Source organism: Oncorhynchus mykiss, chromosome 19 (genome assembly GCF_057628025.1).
Source record: "Oncorhynchus mykiss isolate SJ-2025 chromosome 19, ASM5762802v1, whole genome shotgun sequence".
NCBI classification, from domain to species: Eukaryota; Metazoa; Chordata; class Actinopteri; order Salmoniformes; family Salmonidae; genus Oncorhynchus; species Oncorhynchus mykiss.
The window spans coordinates 1297501-1322500 of record NC_143040.1 but is presented as its reverse complement, the minus strand read 5'-3'; the positions used below and the strand labels follow the sequence as shown (position 1 = coordinate 1322500).

The following is a 25000-nucleotide window of genomic DNA, read 5'->3' as shown; positions in this document are numbered from 1 at the left end:
GTGGTACTACTATAGACCAGGGCCCTATTCCCTATATAGTGGTACTACTTTAGACCAGAGCCCTATTCCCTATATAGTGGTACTACTATAGACCAGAGCCCTATTCCCTATATAGTGGTACTACTATAGACCAGAGCCCTATTCCCTATATAGTGGTACTACTATAGACCAGAGCCCTATTCCCTATATAGTGGTACTAGTATAGACCAGAGCCCTATTCCCTATATAGTGGTACTACTATAGACCAGAGCCCTATTCCCTATATAGTGGTACTACTATAGACCAGGGCCCTATTCCCTATATAGTGGTACTACTTTAGACCAGAGCCCTATTCCCTATATAGTGGTACTACTATAGACCAGAGCCCTATTCCCTATATAGTGGTACTACTATAGACCAGAGCCCTATTCCCTATATAGTGGTACTACTATAGACCAGAGCCCTATTCCCTATATAGTGGTACTACTATAGACCAGAGCCCTATTCCCTATGTAGTGGTACTACTTTAGACCAGAGCCCTATTCCCTATATAGTGCATTACTATAGACCAGAGCCCTATTCCCTATATAGTGGTACTACTATAGACCAGGGCCCTATTCCCTATATAGTGGTACTACTATAGACCAGAGCCATATTCCCTATATAGTGGTACTACTATAGACCAGAGCCCTATTCCCTATATAGTGGTACTACTATAGACCAGAGCCCTATTCCCTATATAGTGAACTACTATAGACCAGAGCCCTATTCCCTATATAGTGAACTACTATAGACCAGAGCCCTATTCCCTATATAGTGGTACTACTATAGACCAGGGCCCTATTCCCTATATAGTGGTACTACTTTAGACCAGAGCCCTATTCCCTATATAGTGGTACTACTATAGACCAGAGCCCTATTCCCTATATAGTGGTACTACTATAGACCAGGGCCCTATTCCCTATATAGTGGTACTACTATAGACCAGAGCCATATTCCCTATATAGTGGTACTACTATAGACCAGAGCCCTATTCCCTATATAGTGGTACTACTATAGACCAGAGCCCTATTCCCTATATAGTGAACTACTATAGACCAGAGCCCTATTCCCTATATAGTGAACTACTATAGACCAGAGCCCTATTCCCTATATAGTGGTACTACTATAGACCAGGGCCCTATTCCCTATATAGTGGTACTACTTTAGACCAGAGCCCTATTCCCTATATAGTGGTACTACTATAGACCAGAGCCCTATTCCCTATATAGTGGTACTACTATAGACCAGAGCCCTATTCCCTATATAGTGGTACTACTATAGACCAGAGCCCTATTCCCTATATAGTGGTACTAGTATAGACCAGAGCCCTATTCCCTATATAGTGGTACTACTATAGACCAGAGCCCTATTCCCTATATAGTGGTACTACTATAGACCAGGGCCCTATTCCCTATATAGTGGTACTACTTTAGACCAGAGCCCTATTCCCTATATAGTGGTACTACTATAGACCAGAGCCCTATTCCCTATATAGTGGTACTACTATAGACCAGAGCCCTATTCCCTATATAGTGGTACTACTATAGACCAGAGCCCTATTCCCTATATAGTGGTACTACTATAGACCAGAGCCCTATTCCCTATGTAGTGGTACTACTTTAGACCAGAGCCCTATTCCCTATATAGTGGTACTACTATAGACCAGAGGCCATTTGGGACTCTGACATCTTACAGACAGACAGACAGACAGACAGACAGACAGACAGACAGACAGACAGACAGACAGACAGACAGACAGACAGACAGACAGACAGACAGACAGACAGACAGACAGACAGACAGACAGACAGACAGACAGACAGACAGACAGACAGACAGACAGACAGACAGACAGACAGACAGACAGACAGACAGACAGACAGACAGACAGACAGACAGACAGACAGACAGACAGACAGACAGACAGACAGACAGACAGACAGACAGACAGACAGACAGACAGACAGACAGACAGACAGACAGACAGACAGACAGACAGACAGACAGACAGACAGACAGACAGACAGACAGACAGAAAGACAGTAGATCTATTCTCTGTGTAGAGCTTAACTCTGTCTGTATGATGTCAGTGTCCTCTGAATCCCTCCCTCTACCATCGCTCTCTCTACCATCTCTCCCTCCCACCTGTCTCTCCCTCCCACCTGTCTCTCCCTCCCACCTGTCTCTCCCTCCCACCTGTCTCTCCCTCCCACCTGTCTCTCCCTCCCTACTCTTTTCTCTCCTATTTTCCCTCCCTCTCAGTCTTGGCTGTGACTGTGTGAACCTTGACCTCTGACCTGATTCCATGCTAGATCATATGACCCATGGAATGTTCTATTGGGAATTTTTCATGTTGTCAGCAAGCTGGTTCATGTCTCTTTAGGTTGTCTGACTGGCTGTCTGGCTGGCTGGCTGACTGTCTGGCTGACTAGCTGTCTGGCTGGCTGACTGGCTGACTGGTTAGCTGGTTAGCTGGTTCATGTCTCTTTAGGTTGTCTGACTGACTGGCTGTCTGGTTAGCTGGTTCACGTCTCTTTAGGTTGTCTGTCTGGCTGGCTGACTGGCTGACTGGTTAGCTGGTTAGCTGGTTCATGTCTCTTTAGGTTGTCTGACTGGCTGTCTGATTGGTTAGCTGGTTCATGTCTTTTTAGGTTGTCTGACTGGCTGTCTGTGTGGTTAGCTGGTTCATGTCTCTTTAGGTTGTCTCTTTAGGTTGCTGGCTGACTGTCTGGCTGACTAGCTGTCTGGCTGGCTGACTGGCTGACTGGTTAGCTGGTTAGCTGGTTCATGTCTCTTTAGGTTGTCTGACTGACTGGCTGTCTGGCTGGCTGTCTGACTGGCTGTCTGACTGGTTCATGTCTCTTTAAGTTGTCTGACTATCTGACTGACTGGCTAGCTGGTTCATGTCTCTTTAGGTTGTCTGACTGACTGTCTGGCTGGCTGTCTGACTAGCTGACTGACTGGTTAGCTGCTTCATGTCTCTTTAGGCTGTCTGACTAGCTGGCTGACTGAGACTGGCTGTCTGACTAGCTGGCTGACTGGTTAGCTGGTTCATGTCTCTTTAGGTTGTCTGACTGGCTGGCTGACTGGTTAGCTGGCTGGCTGACAGACTTGCTGTCTGACTGGCTGGCTGAGACTTGCTGTCTGACTGGCTGGCTAGCTGACTGGCTGACTGGCGGGCTGAGACTTCCTGGCTGGCTGACTGGCTGGCTAGCTGACTGGCTGGCTAGCTGACTGGCTGACTGGCTGGCTAGCTGACTGGCTGACTGGCTGACTGAGACTTCCTGGCTGGCTGACTGGCTGGCTAGCTGGCTGGCTGACTAGCTGACTGGCTGACTGAGACTTCCTGGCTGGCTGGCTGGCTAGCTGACTGGCTGGCTGAGACTTGCTGACTGACTGGCTAGCTGGCTGACTGGCTAGCTGACTGGCTGGCTAGCTGACTGGCTGACTGGCTGACTGACTGGCTAGCTGACTGACTGGCTAGCTGACTGGCTGGCTAGCTGACTGGCTGGCTAGCTGACTGGCTGGCTAGCTGACTGGCTGACTGGCTGGCTGAGACTTCCTGACTGACTGGCTAGCTGGCTGACTGGCTGGCTGACGGGCTGGCTGGCTAGCTGACTGGCTGGCTAGCTGACTGGCTGGCTGAGACTTGCTGACTGACTGGCTGGATGGCTGGCTGAGACTTGCTGACTGGCTGGCTGGCTAGCTGGCTGGCTGGCTGGCTGAGACTTCCTGACTGACTGGCTAGCTGACTGACTGGCTAGCTGACTGACTGGCTGAGACTTGCTGACTGACCGGCTTGATGTCTGGCTGGTCCAGTCCAGGTCTAAAATTTGCTGGCTGAAGTCAGATCTTGTTTATCTATATAATGCTACAAAACCTTGATTGGCCGTCCTCTGTGAGGTGTCTGGTCCTCTGTGAGGTGTCTGGTCCTCTGTGAGGTGTCTGGTCCTCTGTGAGGTGTCTAGTCCTCTGGGAGGTGTCTGGTCCTCTGTGTGGTGTCTGGTCCTCTGTGAGGTGAGGTGTCTGGTCCTCTGTGAGGTGAGGTGTCTGGTCCTCTGTGTGGTGTCTGGTCCTCTGTGAGGTGTCTGGTCCTCTGTGTGGTGTCTGGTCCTCTGTGAGGTGTCTGTTCCTCTGGGAGGTGTCTGGTCCTCTGGGAGGTGTCTGGTCCTCTGTGAGGTGTCTGGTCCTCTGTGAGGTGTCTGGTCCTCTGTGAGGTGTCTGGTCCTCTGGGAGGTGTCTGGTCCTCTGTGAGGTGTCTGGTCCACGTGTCCTCTGTGAGGTGTCTGGTCCACGTGTCCTCTGTGAGGTGTCTGGTCCTCTGTGAGGTGTCTGGTCCTCTGTGAGGTGTCTGGTCCATGTGTCCTCTGTGAGTTGTCTGGTCCTCTGTGAGGTGTCTGGTCCTCTGTGAGGTGTCTGGTCCTCTGTGTGGTGTCTGGTCCTCTGGGAGGTGAGGTGTCTGGTCCTCTGTGTGGTGTCTGGTCCATGTGTCCTCTGTGAGGTGTCTGGTCCTCTGTGAGGTGTCTGGTCCTCTGTGAGGTGTCTGGTCCTCTGTGAGGTGTCTGGTCCTCTGTGAGGTGTCTGGTCCACGTGTCCTCTGTGAGGTGTCTGGTCCTCTGTGAGGTGTCTGGTCCTCTGTGTGGTGTCTGGTCCTCTGTGTGGTGTCTGGTCCTCTGTGAGGTGTCTGGTCCTCTGTGAGGTGTCTGGTCCTCTGTGTGGTGTCTGGTCCTCTGTGTGGTGTCTGGTCCTCTGTGAGGTGTCTGGTCCTCTGTGAGGTGTCTGGTCCTCTGTGTGGTGTCTGGTCCTCTGTGTGGTGTCTGGTCCTCTGTGTGGTGTCTGGTCCTCTGGGAGGTGTCTGGTCCTCTGGGAGGTGTCTGGTCCTCTGTGAGGTGTCTGGTCCTCTGTGAGGTGTCTGGTCATCTGTGAGGTGTCTGGTCCACGTGTCCTCTGTGAGTTGTCTGGTCCTCTGTGAGGTGTCTGGTTTTCTGTGAGGTGTCTGGTCCTCTGTGTGGTGTCTGGTCCTCTGTGTGGTGTCTGGTCCACGTGTCCTCTGTGAGGTGTCTGGTCCTCTGTGAGGTGTCTGGTCCTCTGTGAGGTGTCTGGTCCACGTGTCCTCTGTGAGGTGTCTGGTCCTCTGTGAGGTGTCTGGTCCTCTGTGAGGTGTCTGGTCCTCTGTGTGGTGTCTGGTCCTCTGTGTGGTGTCTGGTCCTCTGTGTGGTGTCTGGTCCTCTGTGAGGTGTCTGGTCCTCTGTGAGGTGTCTGGTCCACGTGTCCTCTGTGAGGTGTCTGGTCCTCTGTGTGGTGTCTGGTCCTCTGTGAGGTGTCTGGTCCTCTGTGAGGTGAGGTGTCTGGTCCTCTGTGAGGTGTGGTGTCTGGTCCACGTGTCCTATGTGAGGTGTCTGGTCCTCTGTGTGGTGTCTGGTCCTCTGTGTGGTGTCTGGTCCATGTGTCCTCTGTGAGGTGTCTGGTCCTCTGTGAGGTGTCTGGTCCTCTGTGAGGTGTCTGGTCCTCTGTGTGGTGTCTGGTCCACGTGTCCTCTGTGAGGTGTCTGGTCCTCTGGGAGGTGTCTGGTCCTCTGTGTGGTGTCTGGTCCACGTGTCCTCTGTGTGGTGTCTGGTCCACGTGTCCTCTGTGTGGTGTCTGGTCCACGTGTCCTCTGTGAGGTGTCTGGTCCTCTGTGAGGTGTCTGGTCCTCTGGGAGGTGTCTGGTCCACGTGTCCTCTGTGAGGTGTCTGGTCCTCTGTGAGGTGTCTGGTCCTCTGTGAGGTGTCTGGTCCTCTGTGAGGTGTCTGGTCCACGTGTCCTCTGTGAGGTGTCTGGTCCTCTGTGAGGTGTCTGGTCCACATGTCCTCTGTGAGGTGTCTGGTCCTCTGTGTGGTGTCTGGTCCACGTGTCCTCTGTGATGTGTCTGGTCCACGTGTCCTCTGTGAGGTGTCTGGTCCACATGTGAGCGGGGGGGAGAGACGTGAGGCGGGGGGGAGAGGCGTGAGGCAGGGGGTTTGAGACAAAGTCAATGACATCTTACTGGACATTGTTTTGGGAACAGTCATTAACAGTTTCAGAGCTAGCAGTGAGGGGTAATGTAATGTTCAGCCGTTCCTCATGGTAGGACAGAGCTAGCAGTGAGGGGTAATGTATAGATCCTCATGGTAGGACAGAGCTAGCAGTGAGGGGTAATGTATAGATCCTCATGGTAGGACAGAGCTAGCAGTGAGTGGTAATGCATAGATCCTCATGGTAGGACAGAGCTAGCAGTGAGTGGTAATGTATAGATCCACATGGTAGGACAGAGCTAGCAGTGAGGGGTAATGTATAGATCCTCATGGTAGGACAGAGCTAGCAGTGAGGGGTAATGTAATGTTCAGCCGTTCCTCATGGTAGGACAGAGCTAGCAGTGAGGGGTAATGTATAGATCCTCATGGTAGGACAGAGCTAGCAGTGAGGGGTAATGTAATGTTCAGCCGTTCCTCATGGTAGGACAGAGCTAGCAGTGAGGGGTAATGTATAGATCCTCATGGTAGGACAGAGCTAGCAGTGAGGGGTAATGTATAGATCCTCATGGTAGGACAGAGCTAGCAGTGAGTGTTAATGTATAGATCCTCATGGTAGGACAGAGCTAGCAGTGAGGGGAAATGTATAGATCCTCATGGTAGGACAGAGCTAGCAGTGAGGGTAATGTATAGATCCTCATGGTAGGACAGAGCTAGCAGTGAGGGGTAATGTAATGTTCAGCCGTTCCTCATGGTAGGACAGAGCTAGCAGTGAGGGGTAATGTATAGATCCTCATGGTAGGACAGAGCTAGCAGTGAGGGTAATGTATAGATCCTCATGGTAGGACAGAGCTAGCAGTGAGGGGTAATGTATAGATCCTCATGGTAGGACAGAGCTAGCAGTGAGTGGTAATGTATAGATCCACATGGTAGGACAGAGCTAGCAGTGAGGGGTAATGTATAGATCCTCATGGTAGGACAGAGCTAGCAGTGAGGGGTAATGTAATGTTCAGCCGTTCCTCATGGTAGGACAGAGCTAGCAGTGAGGGGTAATGTATAGATCCTCATGGTAGGACAGAGCTAGCAGTGAGGGGTAATGTAATGTTCAGCCATTCCTCATGGTAGGACAGAGCTAGCAGTGAGGGGTAATGTATAGATCCTCATGGTAGGACAGAGCTAGCAGTGAGGGGTAATGTATAGATCCTCATGGTAGGACAGAGCTAGCAGTGAGTGTTAATGTATAGATCCTCATGGTAGGACAGAGCTAGCAGTGAGGGGAAATGTATAGATCCTCATGGTAGGACAGAGCTAGCAGTGAGGGTAATGTATAGATCCTCATGGTAGGACAGAGCTAGCAGTGAGGGGTAATGTAATGTTCAGCCGTTCCTCATGGTAGGACAGAGCTAGCAGTGAGGGGTAATGTATAGATCCTCATGGTAGGACAGAGCTAGCAGTGAGGGTAATGTATAGATCCTCATGGTAGGACAGAGCTAGCAGTGAGGGGTAATGTATAGATCCTCATGGTAGGACAGAGCTAGCAGTGAGGGGTAATGTATAGATCCTCATGGTAGGACAGAGCTAGCAGTGAGGGGTAATGTATAGATCCTCATGGTAGGACAGAGCTAGCAGTGAGGGGTAATGTATAGATCCTCATGGTAGGACAGAGCTAGCAGTGAGGGGTAATGTATAGATCCTCATGGTAGGACAGAGCTAGCAGTGAGGGGTAATGCATAGATCCTCATGGTAGGACAGAGCTAGCAGTGAGTGGTAATGCATAGATCCTCATGGTAGGACAGAGCTAGCAGTGAGGGGTAATGTATAGATCCTCATGGTAGGACAGAGCTAGCAGTGAGGGGTAATGCATAGATCCTCATGGTAGGACAGAGCTAGCAGTGAGTGGTAATGCATAGATCCTCATGGTAGGACAGAGCTAGCAGTGAGTGGTAATGCATAGATCCTCATGGTAGGACAGAGCTAGCAGTGAGTGGTAATGCATAGATCCTCATGGTAGGACAGAGCTAGCAGTGAGTGGTAATGCATAGATCCTCATGGTAGGACAGAGCTAGCAGTGAGTGGTAATGCATAGATCCTCATGGTAGGACAGAGCAGTGAGGAAGTGGAACTGGTGCTTTGACTCGGTATCAGGGGACATCGGCTGCTCTGATAGACAGACCTGATCCTCTCTCAATCAGAAGACTTGAGACACATTTGACAGAAGTACCCGAAAGTAACAAATTCTAGTATCGATGCTACTAAACGGTTAATGTTTTAGTACCATGCAATACTACTACAACACACACACACACACACACATGACTGGGGTTAGTCACAGCTACTGGTCAAGCTAACTTCCTGTTCTCAACGGTGGTTCCTGTGAACAAGACTTGTGTTTGTGTGACTGAGACACACTAGTGGAGCCTCACATGGCATCCTATTACCTAAAGGGCCTATAGTAGTATACTACCCTATAGGGCCCTGGTATATAGCAGTACACTACCCTATAGGGCCCTGGTCTATAGTAGTATACTACCCTATAGGGCCCTGGTCTATAGTAGTATACTACCCTGGTCTATAGTAGTACACTACCCTGGTCTATAGTAGTATACTACCCTATAGGGCCCTGGTCTATAGTAGTACACTACCCTGGTCTATAGTAGTACACTACCCTGGTCTATAGTAGTATACTACCCTATAGGGCCCTGGTCTATAGTAGTACACTACCCTGGTCTATAGTAGCACACTACCCTGGTCTATAGTAGCACACTACCCTGGTCTATAGTAGTATACTACCCTGGTATATAGTAGTATACTACCATATAGGGCCCTGGTCTATAGTAGTACACTACCCTGGTCTATAGTAGTATACTACCCTATAGGGCCCTGGTCTATAGTAGTGCACTACCCTGGTCTATAGTAGTATACTACCCTGGTCTATAGTAGTACACTACCCTGGTCTATAGTAGTACACTACCCTGGTCTATAGTAGTACGCTACCCTGGTCTATAGTAGTACACTACCCTGGTATATAGTAGTACACTACCCTATAGGGCCCTGGTCTATAGTAGTACACTACCCTGGTCTATAGTAGTACACTACCCTGGTCTATAGTAGTACACTACCCTGGTCTATAGTAGTACACTACCCTGGTCTATAGTAGTACACTACCCTGGTCTATAGTAGTATACTACCCTGGTCTATAGTAGTACACTACCCTGGTCTATAGTAGTATACTATCCTTATCTATAGTAGTACACTACCCTGGTCTATAGTAGTATACTACCCTGGTCTATAGTAGTACACTACCCTGGTCTATAGTAGTATACTATCCTTCTCTATAGTAGTACACTACCCTGTTCTATAGTAGTATACCACCCTGGTCTATAGTAGTACGCTACCCTGGTCTATAGTAGTACACTACCCTGGTCTATAGTAGTACACTACCCTATAGGGCCCTGGTATATAGTAGTGCACTACCCTGGTCTATAGTAGTACACTACCCTGGTCTATAGTAGTATACTACCCTGGTCTATAGTAGTATACTACCCTGGTCTATAGTAGTACACTACCCTGGTCTATAGTAGTATACTACCCTGTTCTATAGTAGTATACCACCCTGGTCTATAGTAGTATACCACCCTGGTCTATAGTAGTATACCACCCTGGTCTATAGTAGTGCACTACCCTGGTCTATAGTAGTACGCTAACCTGGTCTATAGTAGTACACTACCCTGGTCTATAGTAGTACACTACCCTATAGGGCCCTGGTCTATAGTAGTACACTACCCTGGTCTATAGTAGTACACTACCCTGGTCTATAGTAGTACACTACCCTGGTCTATAGTAGTACACTACCCTGGTCTATAGTAGTACACTACCCTGGTCTATAGTAGTATACTACCCTGGTCTATAGTAGTACACTACCCTGGTCTATAGTAGTATACTATCCTTATCTATAGTAGTACACTACCCTGGTCTATAGTAGTATACTACCCTGGTCTATAGTAGTACACTACCCTGGTCTATAGTAGTATACCACCCTGGTCTATAGTAGTACGCTACCCTGGTCTATAGTAGTACACTACCCTGGTCTATAGTAGTACACTACCCTATAGGGCCCTGGTATATAGTAGTGCACTACCCTGGTCTATAGTAGTACACTACCCTGGTCTATAGTAGTATACTACCCTGGTCTATAGTAGTATACTACCCTGGTCTATAGTAGTACACTACCCTGGTCTATAGTAGTATACTACCCTGTTCTATAGTAGTATACCACCCTGGTCTATAGTAGTATACCACCCTGGTCTATAGTAGTATACTACCCTGATCTATAGTAGTACACAACCCTGGTCTATAGTAGTATACCACCCTGGTCTATAGTAGTATACTACCCTGGTCTATAGTAGTATATTACCCTATAGGGCCCTGGTCTATAGTAGTATATTACCCTATAGGGCCCTGGTCTATAGTAGTATATTACCCTATAGGGCCCTGGTCTATAGTAGTACACTACCCTGGTCTATAGTAGTACACTACCCTGGTCTATAGTAGTACACTACCCTGGTCTATAGTAGTACACTACCCTGGTCTATAGTAGTACACCACCCTGGTCTATAGTAGTATACTACCCTGGTCTATAGTAGTATATTACCCTATAGGGCCCTGGTCTATAGTAGTATATTACCCTATAGGGCCCTGGTCTATAGTAGTACACTACCCTGGTCTATAGTAGTATATTACCCTATAGGGCCCTGGTCTATAGTAGTACACTACCCTGGTCTATAGTAGTACACTACCCTGGTCTATAGTAGTACACTACCCTGGTCTATAGTAGTACACCACCCTGGTCTATAGTAGTGCACTACCCTGGTCTATAGTAGTGCACTACCCTGGTCTATAGTAGTACACTACCCTGGTCTATAGTAGTACACTACCCTGGTCTATAGTAGTACACTACCCTGGTCTATAGTAGTACACTACCCTGGTCTATAGTAGTACACTACCCTGGTCTATAGTAGTACATTACCCTGGTCTATAGTAGTATACCACCCTGGTCTATAGTAGTACACTACCCTATAGGGCCCTGGTCTATAGTAGTACACTACCCTGGTCTATAGTAGTACACCACCCTGGTCTATAGTAGTACACCACCCTGGTCTATAGTAGTACACTACCCTGGTCTATAGTAGTACACTACCCTGGTCTATAGTAGTATACCACCCTGGTCTGTAGTACGTTGGTACGCTCATAACACCATTATATACTGGAACATGTACCCTGATAACATGTAATGTGGTCTATTCATTCCTGACATGTAGATGGACTGGTTGAGGGTCGTTTTAATCATTATGAGATGAATGGAGATGTTGTTGTAGGGAAACCTTTTGTCTGTTAGAGAGAACACACACACACAGTGACACACACACAGTGAGAACACACACACACACACACACACACACACACACACACACACAGTGAGAACACACACACACAGTGAGAACACACACACAGTCTCTCTATCAATCTGTCTCTCCCTACCGTCTCCCTACCGTCTCTCTCCCTCTACATTACCTACTGTAGAATATATTTAGCTCGGCCTCAGATAGCTGAAGTCAGCCAGCCAGCCAGCCAGCCAGTCAACCAACCAACCAGTCAACCAGCCAGCCAGCCAGTCAGTCAGTCATTGTGAAAGAGAACACAACATTACACAACCATCCCAAGACAAGACCAGACCTGACCCTGTCTGATATGTTGACAACCAACCAGCCAGCCAGCCAGCCAGCCAGCCAGCCAATCAGCCAGCCAGTTAGTCAACCAACCAGCCAGTCAGCCCGTCAGCCAGTCAGCCAGCCAGCCAGTCAGACAGCCTGTCAACCAACCAGCCAGTCAACCAGTCAGTCAACCAGCCAGCCAACCAACCAGCCAGTCAGCCAGTCAGCCAGTCAGCCAGTCAGCCAGCCAGCCAGTCAACCAGCCAGTCAACCAGCCAGTCAACCAACCAGTCAACCAGTCAGCCAGGCAGTCAACCAACCAGCCAGCCAGCCAGCCAGCCAGTTAGTCAGCCAACCAACCAGTGTGCCACTCCTCTGATCTGATGTTTAGGCAGGAAAACAGGCAGGCCAATCACATTACCTCATGGTGAGTCACCACGCCTGTTTCTAGCGCCTTCTGTCTGACCCCCTTTCAGTTTGGTGCAACAAATACTGTCCCGTCAGAAACTCACGCTGCCTTCAGAAGGTATTCATACCCCTTATTCCACATTATGTACTTCGTGTCTGAATTCAAAATTTGATTTTGTTTTTAAATCTTTGCACATTTATTGGAAATGAAACACAGAAATGCACTACGTGACCAAAAGTATGTGGACACCTGCTCGTCGAACATCTCATTCCAAGATTATGGTCATTAATATGGAGTTGTACCCCCCTTTGCTGCTATAACAGCCTCCACTCTTCTGGGAAGGCTTTAATATGGAGTTGTACCCCCCTTTGCTGCTAGAACAGCCTCCACTCTTCTGGGAAGGCTTTAATATGGAGTTGTACCCCCCTTTCCACTCTTCTGGGAAGGCTTTAATATGGAGTTGTCCCCCCCTTTCCACTCTTCTGGGAAGGCTTTAATATGGAGTTGTCCCCCCCTTTCCACTCTTCTGGGAAGGCTTTAATATGGAGTTGTCCCCCCCTTTCCACTCTTCTGGGAAGGCTTTAATATGGAGTTGTCCCCCCCTTTCCACTCTTCTGGGAAGGCTTTAATATGGAGTTGTCCCCCCCTTTCCACTCTTCTGGGAAGGCTTTAATATGGAGTTGTACCCCCCTTTCCACTCTTCTGGGAAGGCTTTAATATGGAGTTGTCCCCCCCTTTCCACTCTTCTGGGAAGGCTTTAATATGGAGTTGTACCCCCCTTTCCACTCTTCTGGGAAGGCTTTAATATGGAGTTGTACCCCCCTTTCCACTCTTCTGGGAAGGCTTTAATATGGAGTTGTCCCCCCCTTTCCACTCTTCTGGGAAGGCTTTAATATGGAGTTGTACCCCCCTTTGCTGCTATAACAGCCTTCACTCTTCTGGGAAGGCTTTAATATGGAGTTGTCCCCCCCTTTCCACTCTTCTGGGAAGGCTTTAATATGGAGTTGTCCCCCCTTTGCTGCTATAACAGCCTCCACTCTTCTGGGAAGGCTTTCCACTAGATGTAGGAACATTACTGCTATAACCGCCTCCACTCTTCTGGGAAGGCTTTCCACTAGATGTAGGAACATTGCTGCTATAACAGCCTCCACTCTTCTGGGAAGGCTTTCCACTAGATGTTGGAACATTGCTGCTATAACAGCCTCCACTCTTCTGGGAAGGCTTTCCACTAGATGTAGGAACATTGCTGCTATAACAGCCTCCACTCTTCTGGGAAGGCTTTCCACTAGATGTAGGAACATTGCTGCTATAACAGCCTCCACTCTTCTGGGAAGGCTTTCCACTACATGTTGGAACATTGCTGCTATAACAGCCTCCACTCTTCTGGGAAGGCTTTCCACTAGATGTAGGAACATTGCTGCTATAACAGCCTCCACTCTTCTGGGAAGGCTTTCCACTAGATGTTGGAACATTGCTGCAATAACAGCCTCCACTCTTCTGGGAAGGCTTTCCACTAGATGTAGGAACATTGCTGCTATAACAGCCTCCACTCTTCTGGGAAGGCTTTCCACTAGATGTTGGAACATTGCTGCTATAACAGCCTCCACTCTTCTGGGAAGGCTTTCCATTAGATGTTGGAACATTGCTGCTATAACAGCTTCCACTCTTCTGGGAAGGCTTTCCACTAGATGTTGGAACATTGCTGCTATAACAGCCTCCAGTCTTCTGGGAAGGCTTTCCACTAGATGTTGGAACATTGCTGCTATAACAGCCTCCACTCTTCTGGGAAGGCTTTCCACTAGATGTTGGAACATTGCTGCTATAACAGCCTCCAGTCTTCTGGGAAGGCTTTCCACTAGATGTTGGAACATTGCTGCTATAACAGCCTCCACTCTTCTGGGAAGGCTTTAAAATGGAGTTGTACCCCCCTTTCCACTCTTCTGGGAAGGCTTTAATATGGAGTTGTACCCCCCTTTCCACTCTTCTGGGAAGGCTTTAATATGGAGTTGTCCCCCCCTTTCCACTCTTCTGGGAAGGCTTTAATATGGAGTTGTACCCCCCTTTGCTGCTATAACAGCCTTCACTCTTCTGGGAAGGCTTTAATATGGAGTTGTCCCCCCCTTTCCACTCTTCTGGGAAGGCTTTAATATGGAGTTGTCCCCCCTTTGCTGCTATAACAGCCTCCACTCTTCTGGGAAGGCTTTCCACTAGATGTAGGAACATTACTGCTATAACCGCCTCCACTCTTCTGGGAAGGCTTTCCACTAGATGTAGGAACATTGCTGCTATAACAGCCTCCACTCTTCTGGGAAGGCTTTCCACTAGATGTTGGAACATTGCTGCTATAACAGCCTCCACTCTTCTGGGAAGGCTTTCCACTAGATGTAGGAACATTGCTGCTATAACAGCCTCCACTCTTCTGGGAAGGCTTTCCACTAGATGTAGGAACATTGCTGCTATAACAGCCTCCACTCTTCTGGGAAGGCTTTCCACTAGATGTAGGAACATTGCTGCTATAACAGCCTCCACTCTTCTGGGAAGGCTTTCCACTACATGTTGGAACATTGCTGCTATAACAGCCTCCACTCTTCTGGGAAGGCTTTCCACTAGATGTAGGAACATTGCTGCTATAACAGCCTCCACTCTTCTGGGAAGGCTTTCCACTAGATGTTGGAACATTGCTGCTATAACAGCCTCCACTCTTCTGGGAAGGCTTTCCACTAGATGTAGGAACATTGCTGCTATAACAGCCTCCACTCTTCTGGCAAGGCTTTCCACTAGATGTTGGAACATTGCTGCTATAACAGCCTCCACTCTTCTGGGAAGGCTTTCCATTAGATGTTGGAACATTGCTGCTATAACAGCTTCCACTCTTCTGGGAAGGCTTTCCACTAGATGTTGGAACATTGCTGCTATAACAGCCTCCAGTCTTCTGGGAAGGCTTTCCACTAGATGTTGGAACATTGCTGCTATAACAGCCTCCACTCTTCTGGGAAGGCTTTCCACTAGATGTTGGAACATTGCTGCTATAACAGCCTCCACTCTTCTGGGAAGGCTTTCCACTAGATGTAGGAACATTGCTGCTATAACAGCCTCCACTCTTCTGGGAAGGCTTCCCACTAGATGTTGGAACATTGCTGCTATAACAGCCTCTTCTGGGAAGGCTTTCCACTAGATGTTGGAACATTGCTGCTATAACAGCCTCCACTCTTCTGGGAAGGCTTTCCACTAGATGTTGGAACATTGCTGCTATAACAGCCTCCACTCTTCTGGGAAGGCTTTCCACTAGATGTTGGAACATTGCTGCTATAACAGCCTCCAGTCTTCTGGGAAGGCTTTCCACTAGATGTTGGAACATTGCTGCAGGGACTTGCTTCCATTCAGCCAAAAGGACAATAGTGAGGTCTGGGCACTGATGTTGGGCGATTAGGCCTGGCTCGCAGTCGGCGTTCCAATTCATCCCAAAGGTTTTTGATGAGGTTGAGGTCAGGGCTCGGTGCAGGCCAGTCAAGTTATTCCACACCGATCTCGACAAACCATTTCTGTATTGACCTCGCTTTGAGCACGGGGGCATTGTCATGCTGAAACAGGAAACTGTTGTCACAAAGTTGAAAGCACAGAATCACAGATCTTAGGCTTGTGTGCTGCTGCTCGGCCACGGAAACCCATTTCATGAATCATGAATGAACTTGGTAGTGAGGGGTTGCAACCGAAGACAGACGATTTTTACACGCTTCAGCACTTTGCGGTCCCGTTCTGTGAGCCTGTGTGGTCTACCACTTTGCGGCTGAGCCGTTGTTGCTCCTAGACGTTTCCACTTCACAATAACAGCACTTACAGTTGACCGGGTTAGCATTGTTCACAGCATCACGTTGAAAATCACTTTTTTTTTTTTTTTTTTTTTTTCATTTAACCTTTTTTATTTAACTAAGCAAGTCAGTTAAGAACACATTCTTATTTTACAATGACGGCCGACCCCTCCCCAAACCCGGGCCACACTGGTCCAATTGTGCGTCGCAATGCCGTTCTACTGCCAATGTTTGTCTATGACGATTGCATGGCTGTGTGCCTGATTTTTATGGGTGTGGCTGAAATGGAAGAATGCACTAGTATGAAGGGGGTGTCCACATACTGTTGTGTGTATATATAATGCATCTCATTTACATAAGTAGTCAAACCCCTTTTGCCTTGACACTCCACTGTTGTGTGCATCTCATTTACATAAGTAGTCACACCCCCTTTGCGTTGACACTCCACTGTTGTGTGTATATACAATGCATCTCATTTACATAAGTAGTCACACCCCTTTTGCCTTGACACTCCACTGTTGTGTGTATATACAATGCATCTCATTTACATAAGTAGTCACACCCCCTTTGCCTTGACACTCCACTGTTGTGTGTATATACAATGTATCTCATTTACATAAGTAGTCACACCCCTTTTGCCTTGACACTCCACTGTCGTGTGTATATACAATGTATCTCATTTACATAAGTAGTCACACCCCTTTTGCCTTGACACTCCACTGTCGTGTGTATATACAATGTATCTCGTTTACATAAGTAGTCACACCCCTTTGATCATCCTTGATGTCGCTACAACTTGATTGGAGTCCACCTGTGGCCAATTGTAATGAGTTGGAACATGGAACACACCTGTCTATTCTAAGGTTCCACAGTTGACAGAGCAGAAACTATACCAGGAAGTCCAGGGAACTGTTTGGAGATCTCTGAGAGAATTGTGATGAGGCATATATCTGGAGGAAAGGGTTATAAAACAACTTCTAGAGTTTTTGAAAGTTTCCAAGAGCACATTGGTCTCCAGACGACTCAGACTCTGTCTAGAGCTCGCTGTCTGACCAAACTGAGCAACCGAGCAAGAAGGACCTCGGTCAGGGAGGGGACCAGGAACCCAATGACCACTCTGACAGAACTACCGAGTTCCCGAGGTGAGATGGGAGAACCTGCCAGAAGGACAACGGTCAGGGAGGGAGACCAGGAACCCAATGACCACTCTGACGGAACTACAGAGTTCCCGAGGTGAGATGGGAGAACCTGCAAGAAGGACAACGGGTTTCTACAGAACTTCACCGATCTGGGCTTTATGGGGGAGTGGCCAGACGGAAACCACTCCCCAATTTAAAAAAAAAAGGCACATGACACCTGGAGATTGCAAAAAGGCATGTAAAAGACGAGGCAAAACATTCTGTGGTCCAACCAGGCACAGCTCATCACCTGTCTAACACCTTTCTTTACTGTGAAGCATGGTGGTGGCAGCATCATGCTGTGGGGATGCTTTTCAGCAGCAGGGACTGGGGAGACTGGTAAGGATGGAGGGAACAATGAATGGAACCAAATACAGGCACATCCTTGATGAGAACCTGCTTGAGTGCAAACGACCTTAGACTGGGGGCGAAGATTTGACTGTTTTTCAGGGACTGGGAGACTAGTCAGGATCGAGGGAAAGATGAACGGAGCGAAGTACAGAGATCCTTGATGAAAACCTGCTTGAGTGCAAACGACCTTAGACTGGGGTGAAGATTTGTCAAAGCAACGCTGGAGTGGCTTCAGAACAAGAATGTGAAAGTCCTTGAGTGGCCCAGCCAGACTTGAATCCCATTGAAAATCTGTGGAAAGACTTAAAGATTGCTGTTCACCGCCACTCCCCATCTAACTTAAGAGTTTAAGAAAATCTGCAAGGAAGAATCGGAGAAAGTCCAGACGTGCAAAGCTGATTCAGACCTACCCAAGACGACTCAAAGCTGATACAGACCTACCCAAGACGACTCCAAGCTGATGCAGACCTACCTAAGACGACTCCAAGCTGATACAGACCTACCCAAGACGACTCCAAGCCGATACAGACCTACCCAAGACGACTCCAAGCTGGTACAGACCTACCCAAGACGACTCCAAGCTGATACAGACCTACCCAAGACGACTCCAAGCTGATACAGACCTACCCAAGACGACTCAAAGCTGATACATACCTAGCCAAGACGACTCCAAGCTGATACAGACCTACCCAAGACGACTCCAAGCCGATACAGACCTACCCAAGACGACTCCAAGCTGGTACAGACCTACCCAAGACGACTCCAAGCTGATACAGACCTACCCAAGACGACTCCAAGCAGATACAGACCTACCCAAGACGACTCCAAGCTGGTACAGACCTACCCAAGACCTTAATTGTCACGTTGGGCCATCGAGGTGTGGTGACCTCACCGTCCATCACGTTGGGCCCATCGAGGTGTGGTGACCTCACCGTCCATCACGTTGTCCCATCGAGGTGTGGTGACCTCACCGTCCATCACGTTGGGCCCATCGAGATGTGGTGACCTCACCGTCCATCACGTTGGGCCCATCGAGGTGTGGTGACCTCACCGTCCATCACGTTGGGCCCATCGAGGTGTGGTGACCTCACCGTCCATCACGTTGTCCCATCGAGGTGTGGTGACCTCACCGTCCATCACGTTGGGCCCATAGAGGTGTGGTGATCTCACCATCATCACGTTGGCCCATCGAGGTGTGGTGACCTCACCTTCCATCACGTTAGGCCCATCGAGGTGTGGTGACCTCACCGTCCATCACGTTGGCCCATAGAGGTGTGGTGACCTCACCGTCCATCACGTTGGGCCCATAGAGGTGTGGTGACCTCACCGTCCATCACGTTGGGCCCATAGAGGTGTGGTGACCTCACCGTCCATCACGTTGGGCCCATTGAGGTGTGGTGATCTCACCATCCATCACGTTGGCCCATCGAGGTGTGGTGACCTCACCTTCCATCACGTTAGGCCCATCGAGGTGTGGTGACCTCACCGTCCATCACGTTGTCCCATCGAGGTGTGGTGAGCTCACCGTCCATCACGTTAGGCCCATCGAGGTGTGGTGAGCTCACCGTCCATCACGTTGTCCCATAGAGGTGTGGTGACCTCACCGTCTGGCCCATAGAGGTGTGGTGACCTCACCGTCTGGCCCATAGAGGTGTGGTGACCTCACCGTCTGGCCCATAGAGGTGTGGTGACCTCACCGTCTGGCCCATAGAGGTGTGGTGACCTCACCGTCTGGCCCATAGAGGTGTGGTGACCTCACCGTCTGGCCCATAGAGGTGTGGTGACCTCACCGTCTGGCCCGGTCTGAACAGAACACCGCACTTATTTGGTATTTTATTAGGATCCCCATTAGCTGTTGCCAAAGCAGCAGCTACTCTTCCTAGGGTCCACACAGAACACAGAACACAGAACACAGAGCACAGAGCACAGAGCACAGAGCACAGAGCACAGAACATGACACACAATTCAGAACATCAATAGACAAGAACAGCTCAAGGACAGAACTACATACATTTTTAAAAAGGCCCATGTAGCCTCCATATCAATGCTTAAACACAAACTATCTGGGTCCAATAGGGGGAGAGGAGGTGTGGCCGGGAGGTGTGGCTTTATCTGTTTTGTGAAACCAGGTTTTCTGTTTATTTAAAGCAATATGAAATGGAAGGAAGTTCCATGCAATAAGGGCTATATATAATACTGTATGTTTTCTTGAATTTGTTCTGGATTTGGGGACTGTGAAAAGACCCCCGAGGGGCATGTCTGGAGGGGTAAGTGTGTGTGTCAGAGCTGTGTGTAGGTTGACTATGCAAACAATTTGGGATTTTCAACATGATTGTTTCTTGTAAAAAGAAGTGATGCAGTCAGTCTCTCCTCAACTCTGAGCCAAGAGAGAGACTGGCAGCATAGTATTTATATCAGCCCTCTGATTACTATGAAGATCAGAACGTGCCGCTCTGTTCTGGACCAGCTGCAGCTTCACTAGGTCTTCCTTTGAAGCACTGGGACCACACGACGGGACAATAATCAAGATTAGACAAAACTAGAGACCCTGCAGGACTTGCTTTGTGGAGTGTGGTGTCAAAAAAGCAGAGCATCTCTTTATTACGGCCCAGACCTCTCTCCATCTTTACAACCACCAAATCAATATGTTTTGACCATGACAGTTTACAATCTAAGGTAACGACCAGTAATTGAGTCTCCTCAACATGTTCAACAGCCACACCATTCATCACCAGATTCAGCTGAGGTCTAGAGCTTAGGGAATGATTTGTACCAAATACAGAACGCTCTTAGTTTTAGAGATGTTCAAGGACTAGTTTATTACTGGCCACCCGTTCTAATGTGTTGTTATGTACTTCATCATGGGTTTGATTCCTGCTGGGGCCCACCTATACCTATACCAAAACATGTAACCTATACTATACTATACCAAAACATGTAACCTATACTATACCAAAACATGTAACCTATACTATACTATACCTATACTATACCTATACCAAAACATGTAACCTATACTATACTATACCTATACTATACCTATACTATACTATACCTATACTATACCTATACTATACCTATACCAAAACATGTAACCTATACTATACCTATACTATACCTATACCTATACTATACCTATACTATACCTATACTATACCTATACCTATACCTATACTATACCTATACTATACCTATACCTATACTATACCTATACTATACCTATACTATACCTATACTATACTATACCTATACTATACCTATACTATACCTATACCAAAACATGTAACCTATACTATACCTATACTATACCTATACCTATACTATACCTATACTATACCTATACTATACCTATACTATACCTATACTATACCTATACTATACCTATACTATACTATACTATACTATACCTATACTATACCTATACTATACTATACCTATACTATACCTATACTATACCTATACTATACTATACCTATACTATACCTATACTATACCTATACTATACCTATACTATACTATACCTATACTATACCTATACTATACCAAAACATGTAACCTATACTATACCTATACTATACCTATACCTATACTATACCTATACTATACCTATACTATACCTATACCATACCTATACTATACCTATACTATACCTATACTATACCTATACTATACTATACCTATACTATACCTATACTATACCTATACTATACTATACCTATACTATACCTATACTATACCTATACTATACCTATACTATACCTATACTATACTATACCTATACTATACCTATACTATACTATACCTATACTATACCTATACTATACCATACTATACCTATACTATACCTATACTATACTATACCTATACTATACCTATACTATACCTATACTATACTATACCTATACTATACCTATACTATACCTATACTATACTATACCTATACTATACCTATACTATACCTATATTATACCTATACTATACTATACCTATACTATACCTATACCTATACCTATACTATACCTATACTATACCTATACTATACCTATACTATACTATACCTATACTATACCTATACTATACTATACCTATACTATACCTATACTATACCATACTATACCTATACTATACCTATACTATACTATACCTATACTATACCTATACTATACTATACCTATACTATACCTATACTATACTATACCTATACTATACCTATACTATACCTATACCTATACCTATACTATACCTATACCTATACTATACCTATACTATACCTATACTATACTATACCTATACTATACCTATACTATACCTATACTATACCTATACTATACTATACCTATACTATACCTATACTATACTATACCTATACTATACCTATACTATACCTATACCTATACTATACCTATACTATACCTATACCTATACTATACCTATACTATACCTATACTATACCTATACTATACTATACCTATACTATACCTATACTATACTATACCTATACTATACCTATACTATACTATACCTATACTATACCTATACTATACCTATACCTATACTATACCTATACTATACCTATACCTATACTATACCTATACTATACCTATACTATACCTATACTATACTGTACCTATACTGTACCTATACTATACCTATACTATACCTATACTATACCTATACTATACCTATACTATACCATACTATACCTATACTATACTATACCTATACTATACCTATACTATACCTATACTATACCTATACTATACTATACCTATACTATACCTATACTATACTATACCTATACTATACCTATACTATACCTATACCTATACTATACCTATACTATACCTATACCTATACTATACCTATACTATACCTATACTATACCTATACTATACTATACCTATACTATACCTATACTATACTATACCTATACTATACCTATACTATACTATACCTATACTATACCTATACTATACCTATACCTATACTATACCTATACTATACCTATACCTATACTATACCTATACTATACCTATACTATACCTATACTATACTGTACCTATACTGTACCTATACTATACCTATACTATACCTATACCTATACTATACCTATACTATACCTATACTATACCTATACTATACTGTACCTATACTGTACCTATACTATACCTATACTATACCTATACCTATACTATACTATACCTATACTATACCTATACTATACCTATACTATACTATACCTATACTATACCTATACCTATACCTATACCTATACCTATACTATACCTATACTATACCTATACCTATACTATACCTATACTATACCTATACTATACTGTACCTATACTGTACCTATACTGTACCTATACTGTACCTATACTGTACCTATACTATACTGTACCTATACTGTACCTATACTATACCTATACTATACTGTACCTATACTGTACCTATACTATACCTATACTATACCTATACTATACTGTACCTATACTGTACCTATACTATACCTATACTATACCATACTATACCTATACTATACCTATACCTATACCAAAACATGTAAGCACCCATGACAAAGCCTCCCTCCCTCCCTCCCTCCCTCCCTCCCTCCCTCTCTCTCTCCTCCAGGTCCCTGAGATCATCAGTACGCTGCGTCAGGCCGGGAAGAGCTCGGCGCGCAACGATGACCTCGCGGCGCCCAAACCCGCCGCCTCTTCCTCAGAAGACTGTACTCCGTCCGCGTCGTCGGCCTTCGGCGCTGCCACCATGTTCGCCAAGAGGTTTGAGGTTCTGTTCTGTGGAAGAGTGACCGTCGCTCACAAGAAAGCCCCGCCCGCCTTGATTGACGAGTGCATCGAGAAATTCAGCCAATCCGTAGGGGCCGGGGGCGATCCTAAACCAGAAAGCGGCGGTGGATTGGTGGACGGGCTGCGGAGAGCTCTGGCCTTACCGACGCTAACGCGAGATGGAGGAACTGGGGATGGAGCGGTCAGGGGAGGAGGATACGGTGCCTCTAGTGGTGGGAGGCCGGTGGTGTTCCAACCAGACCCCAGTTTCCCCTGCCTCCGGGCCCTGGATGAGAACGGCCTGTCACCTGAACTACACACACACACCGCTGGGGTCCAGCCCACCAGTCTACAGGAGAACAGGACCATGCTGTTCATGGTAACTAACACACACACACACACACACACACACACACGCACAACATCCTTATGACTCAGCAAGTCCCGGTGACTCCTACAACACACACTCAGGGTGACTCCGCAGTGGTTGACCCTAGGTACCCCTCTGCCACCCTGTTTCCTGTCCAGGAAGGAAGTGGTCAGCATGGAACCAGGAAGGAGAACGGGGAGCCGTCCAACACAGCAGACACACATCTAAAATAAAACCCTCACGTCATCCTGTCTGTCGCTGTCGGCAACACAGACACACAGACACACAGACACACACACACACACACACACACACACACCATCACCTCATCCACATGACATCATTTATGTCACTCTCTCTTTCTGTCTCTTTTCCGTCTCTCTCTCTCTCTGGCTTTCGCCCAAACAGAAATGCTGCCTCAACCATGAGATCACACACTCCTCACCACAACCCAGCTCCTTTACACATGCTGCTCCTTTACACATGCTGCTCCTTTACACATGCTGCTCCTTTACACATGCTGCTCCTTTACACATGCTGCTCCTTTACACATGCTGCTCCTTTACACATGCTGCTCCTTTACACATGCTGCTCCTTTACACATGCTGCTCCTTTACATGCTGCTCCTTTACACATGCTGCTCCTTTACACATGCTGCTCCTTTACACATGCTGCTCCTTTACACATGCTGCTCCTTTACACATGCTGCTCCTTTACATGCTGCTCCTTTACATGCTGCTCCTTTACACATGCTGCTCATTTACATGCTGCTCCTTTACACATGCTGCTCCTTTACACATGCTGCTCCTTTACACATGCTGCTCTTTTACACATGCTGCTCCTTTACATGCTGCTCCTTTACACATGCTGCTCCTTTACATGCTGCTCCTTTACATGCTGCTCCTTTACATGCTGCTCCTTTACACATGATGCTCCTTTACACATGCTGCTCCTTTACACATGCTGCTCCTTTACACATGCTGCTCCTTTACATGCTGCTCCTTTACACATGCTGCTCCTTTACACATGCTGCTCCTTTACACATGCTGCTCCTTTACACATGCTGCTCCTTTACATGCTGCTCCTTTACATGCTGCTCCTTTACACATGCTGCTCATTTACATGCTGCTCCTTTACACATGCTGCTCCTTTACACATGCTGCTCCTTTACACATGCTGCTCTTTTACACATGCTGCTCCTTTACATGCTGCTCCTTTACACATGCTGCTCCTTTACATGCTGCTCCTTTACACGCTGCTCCTTTACACATGCTGCTCCTTTACACATGCTGCTTCTTTACACATGCTGCTCCTTTACATGCTGCTCCTTTACATGCTGCTCCTTTACACATGCTGCTCCTTTACATGCTGC

General features: G+C 46.7%; 1 protein-coding gene across 1 annotated transcript in view; it reads left to right on the top strand.

Moving 5' to 3' along the window:
- LOC118936694 (TBC1 domain family member 1) overlaps nucleotides 1-25000 on the top strand; it is a 142983-nt gene that overhangs the window by 21894 nt on the left and 96089 nt on the right. Inside the window, 1 exon segment of the mRNA XM_090209854.1 lies at nucleotides 23101-23637. Coding sequence (XP_090065980.1) covers nucleotides 23101-23637 — 537 coding nt within the window.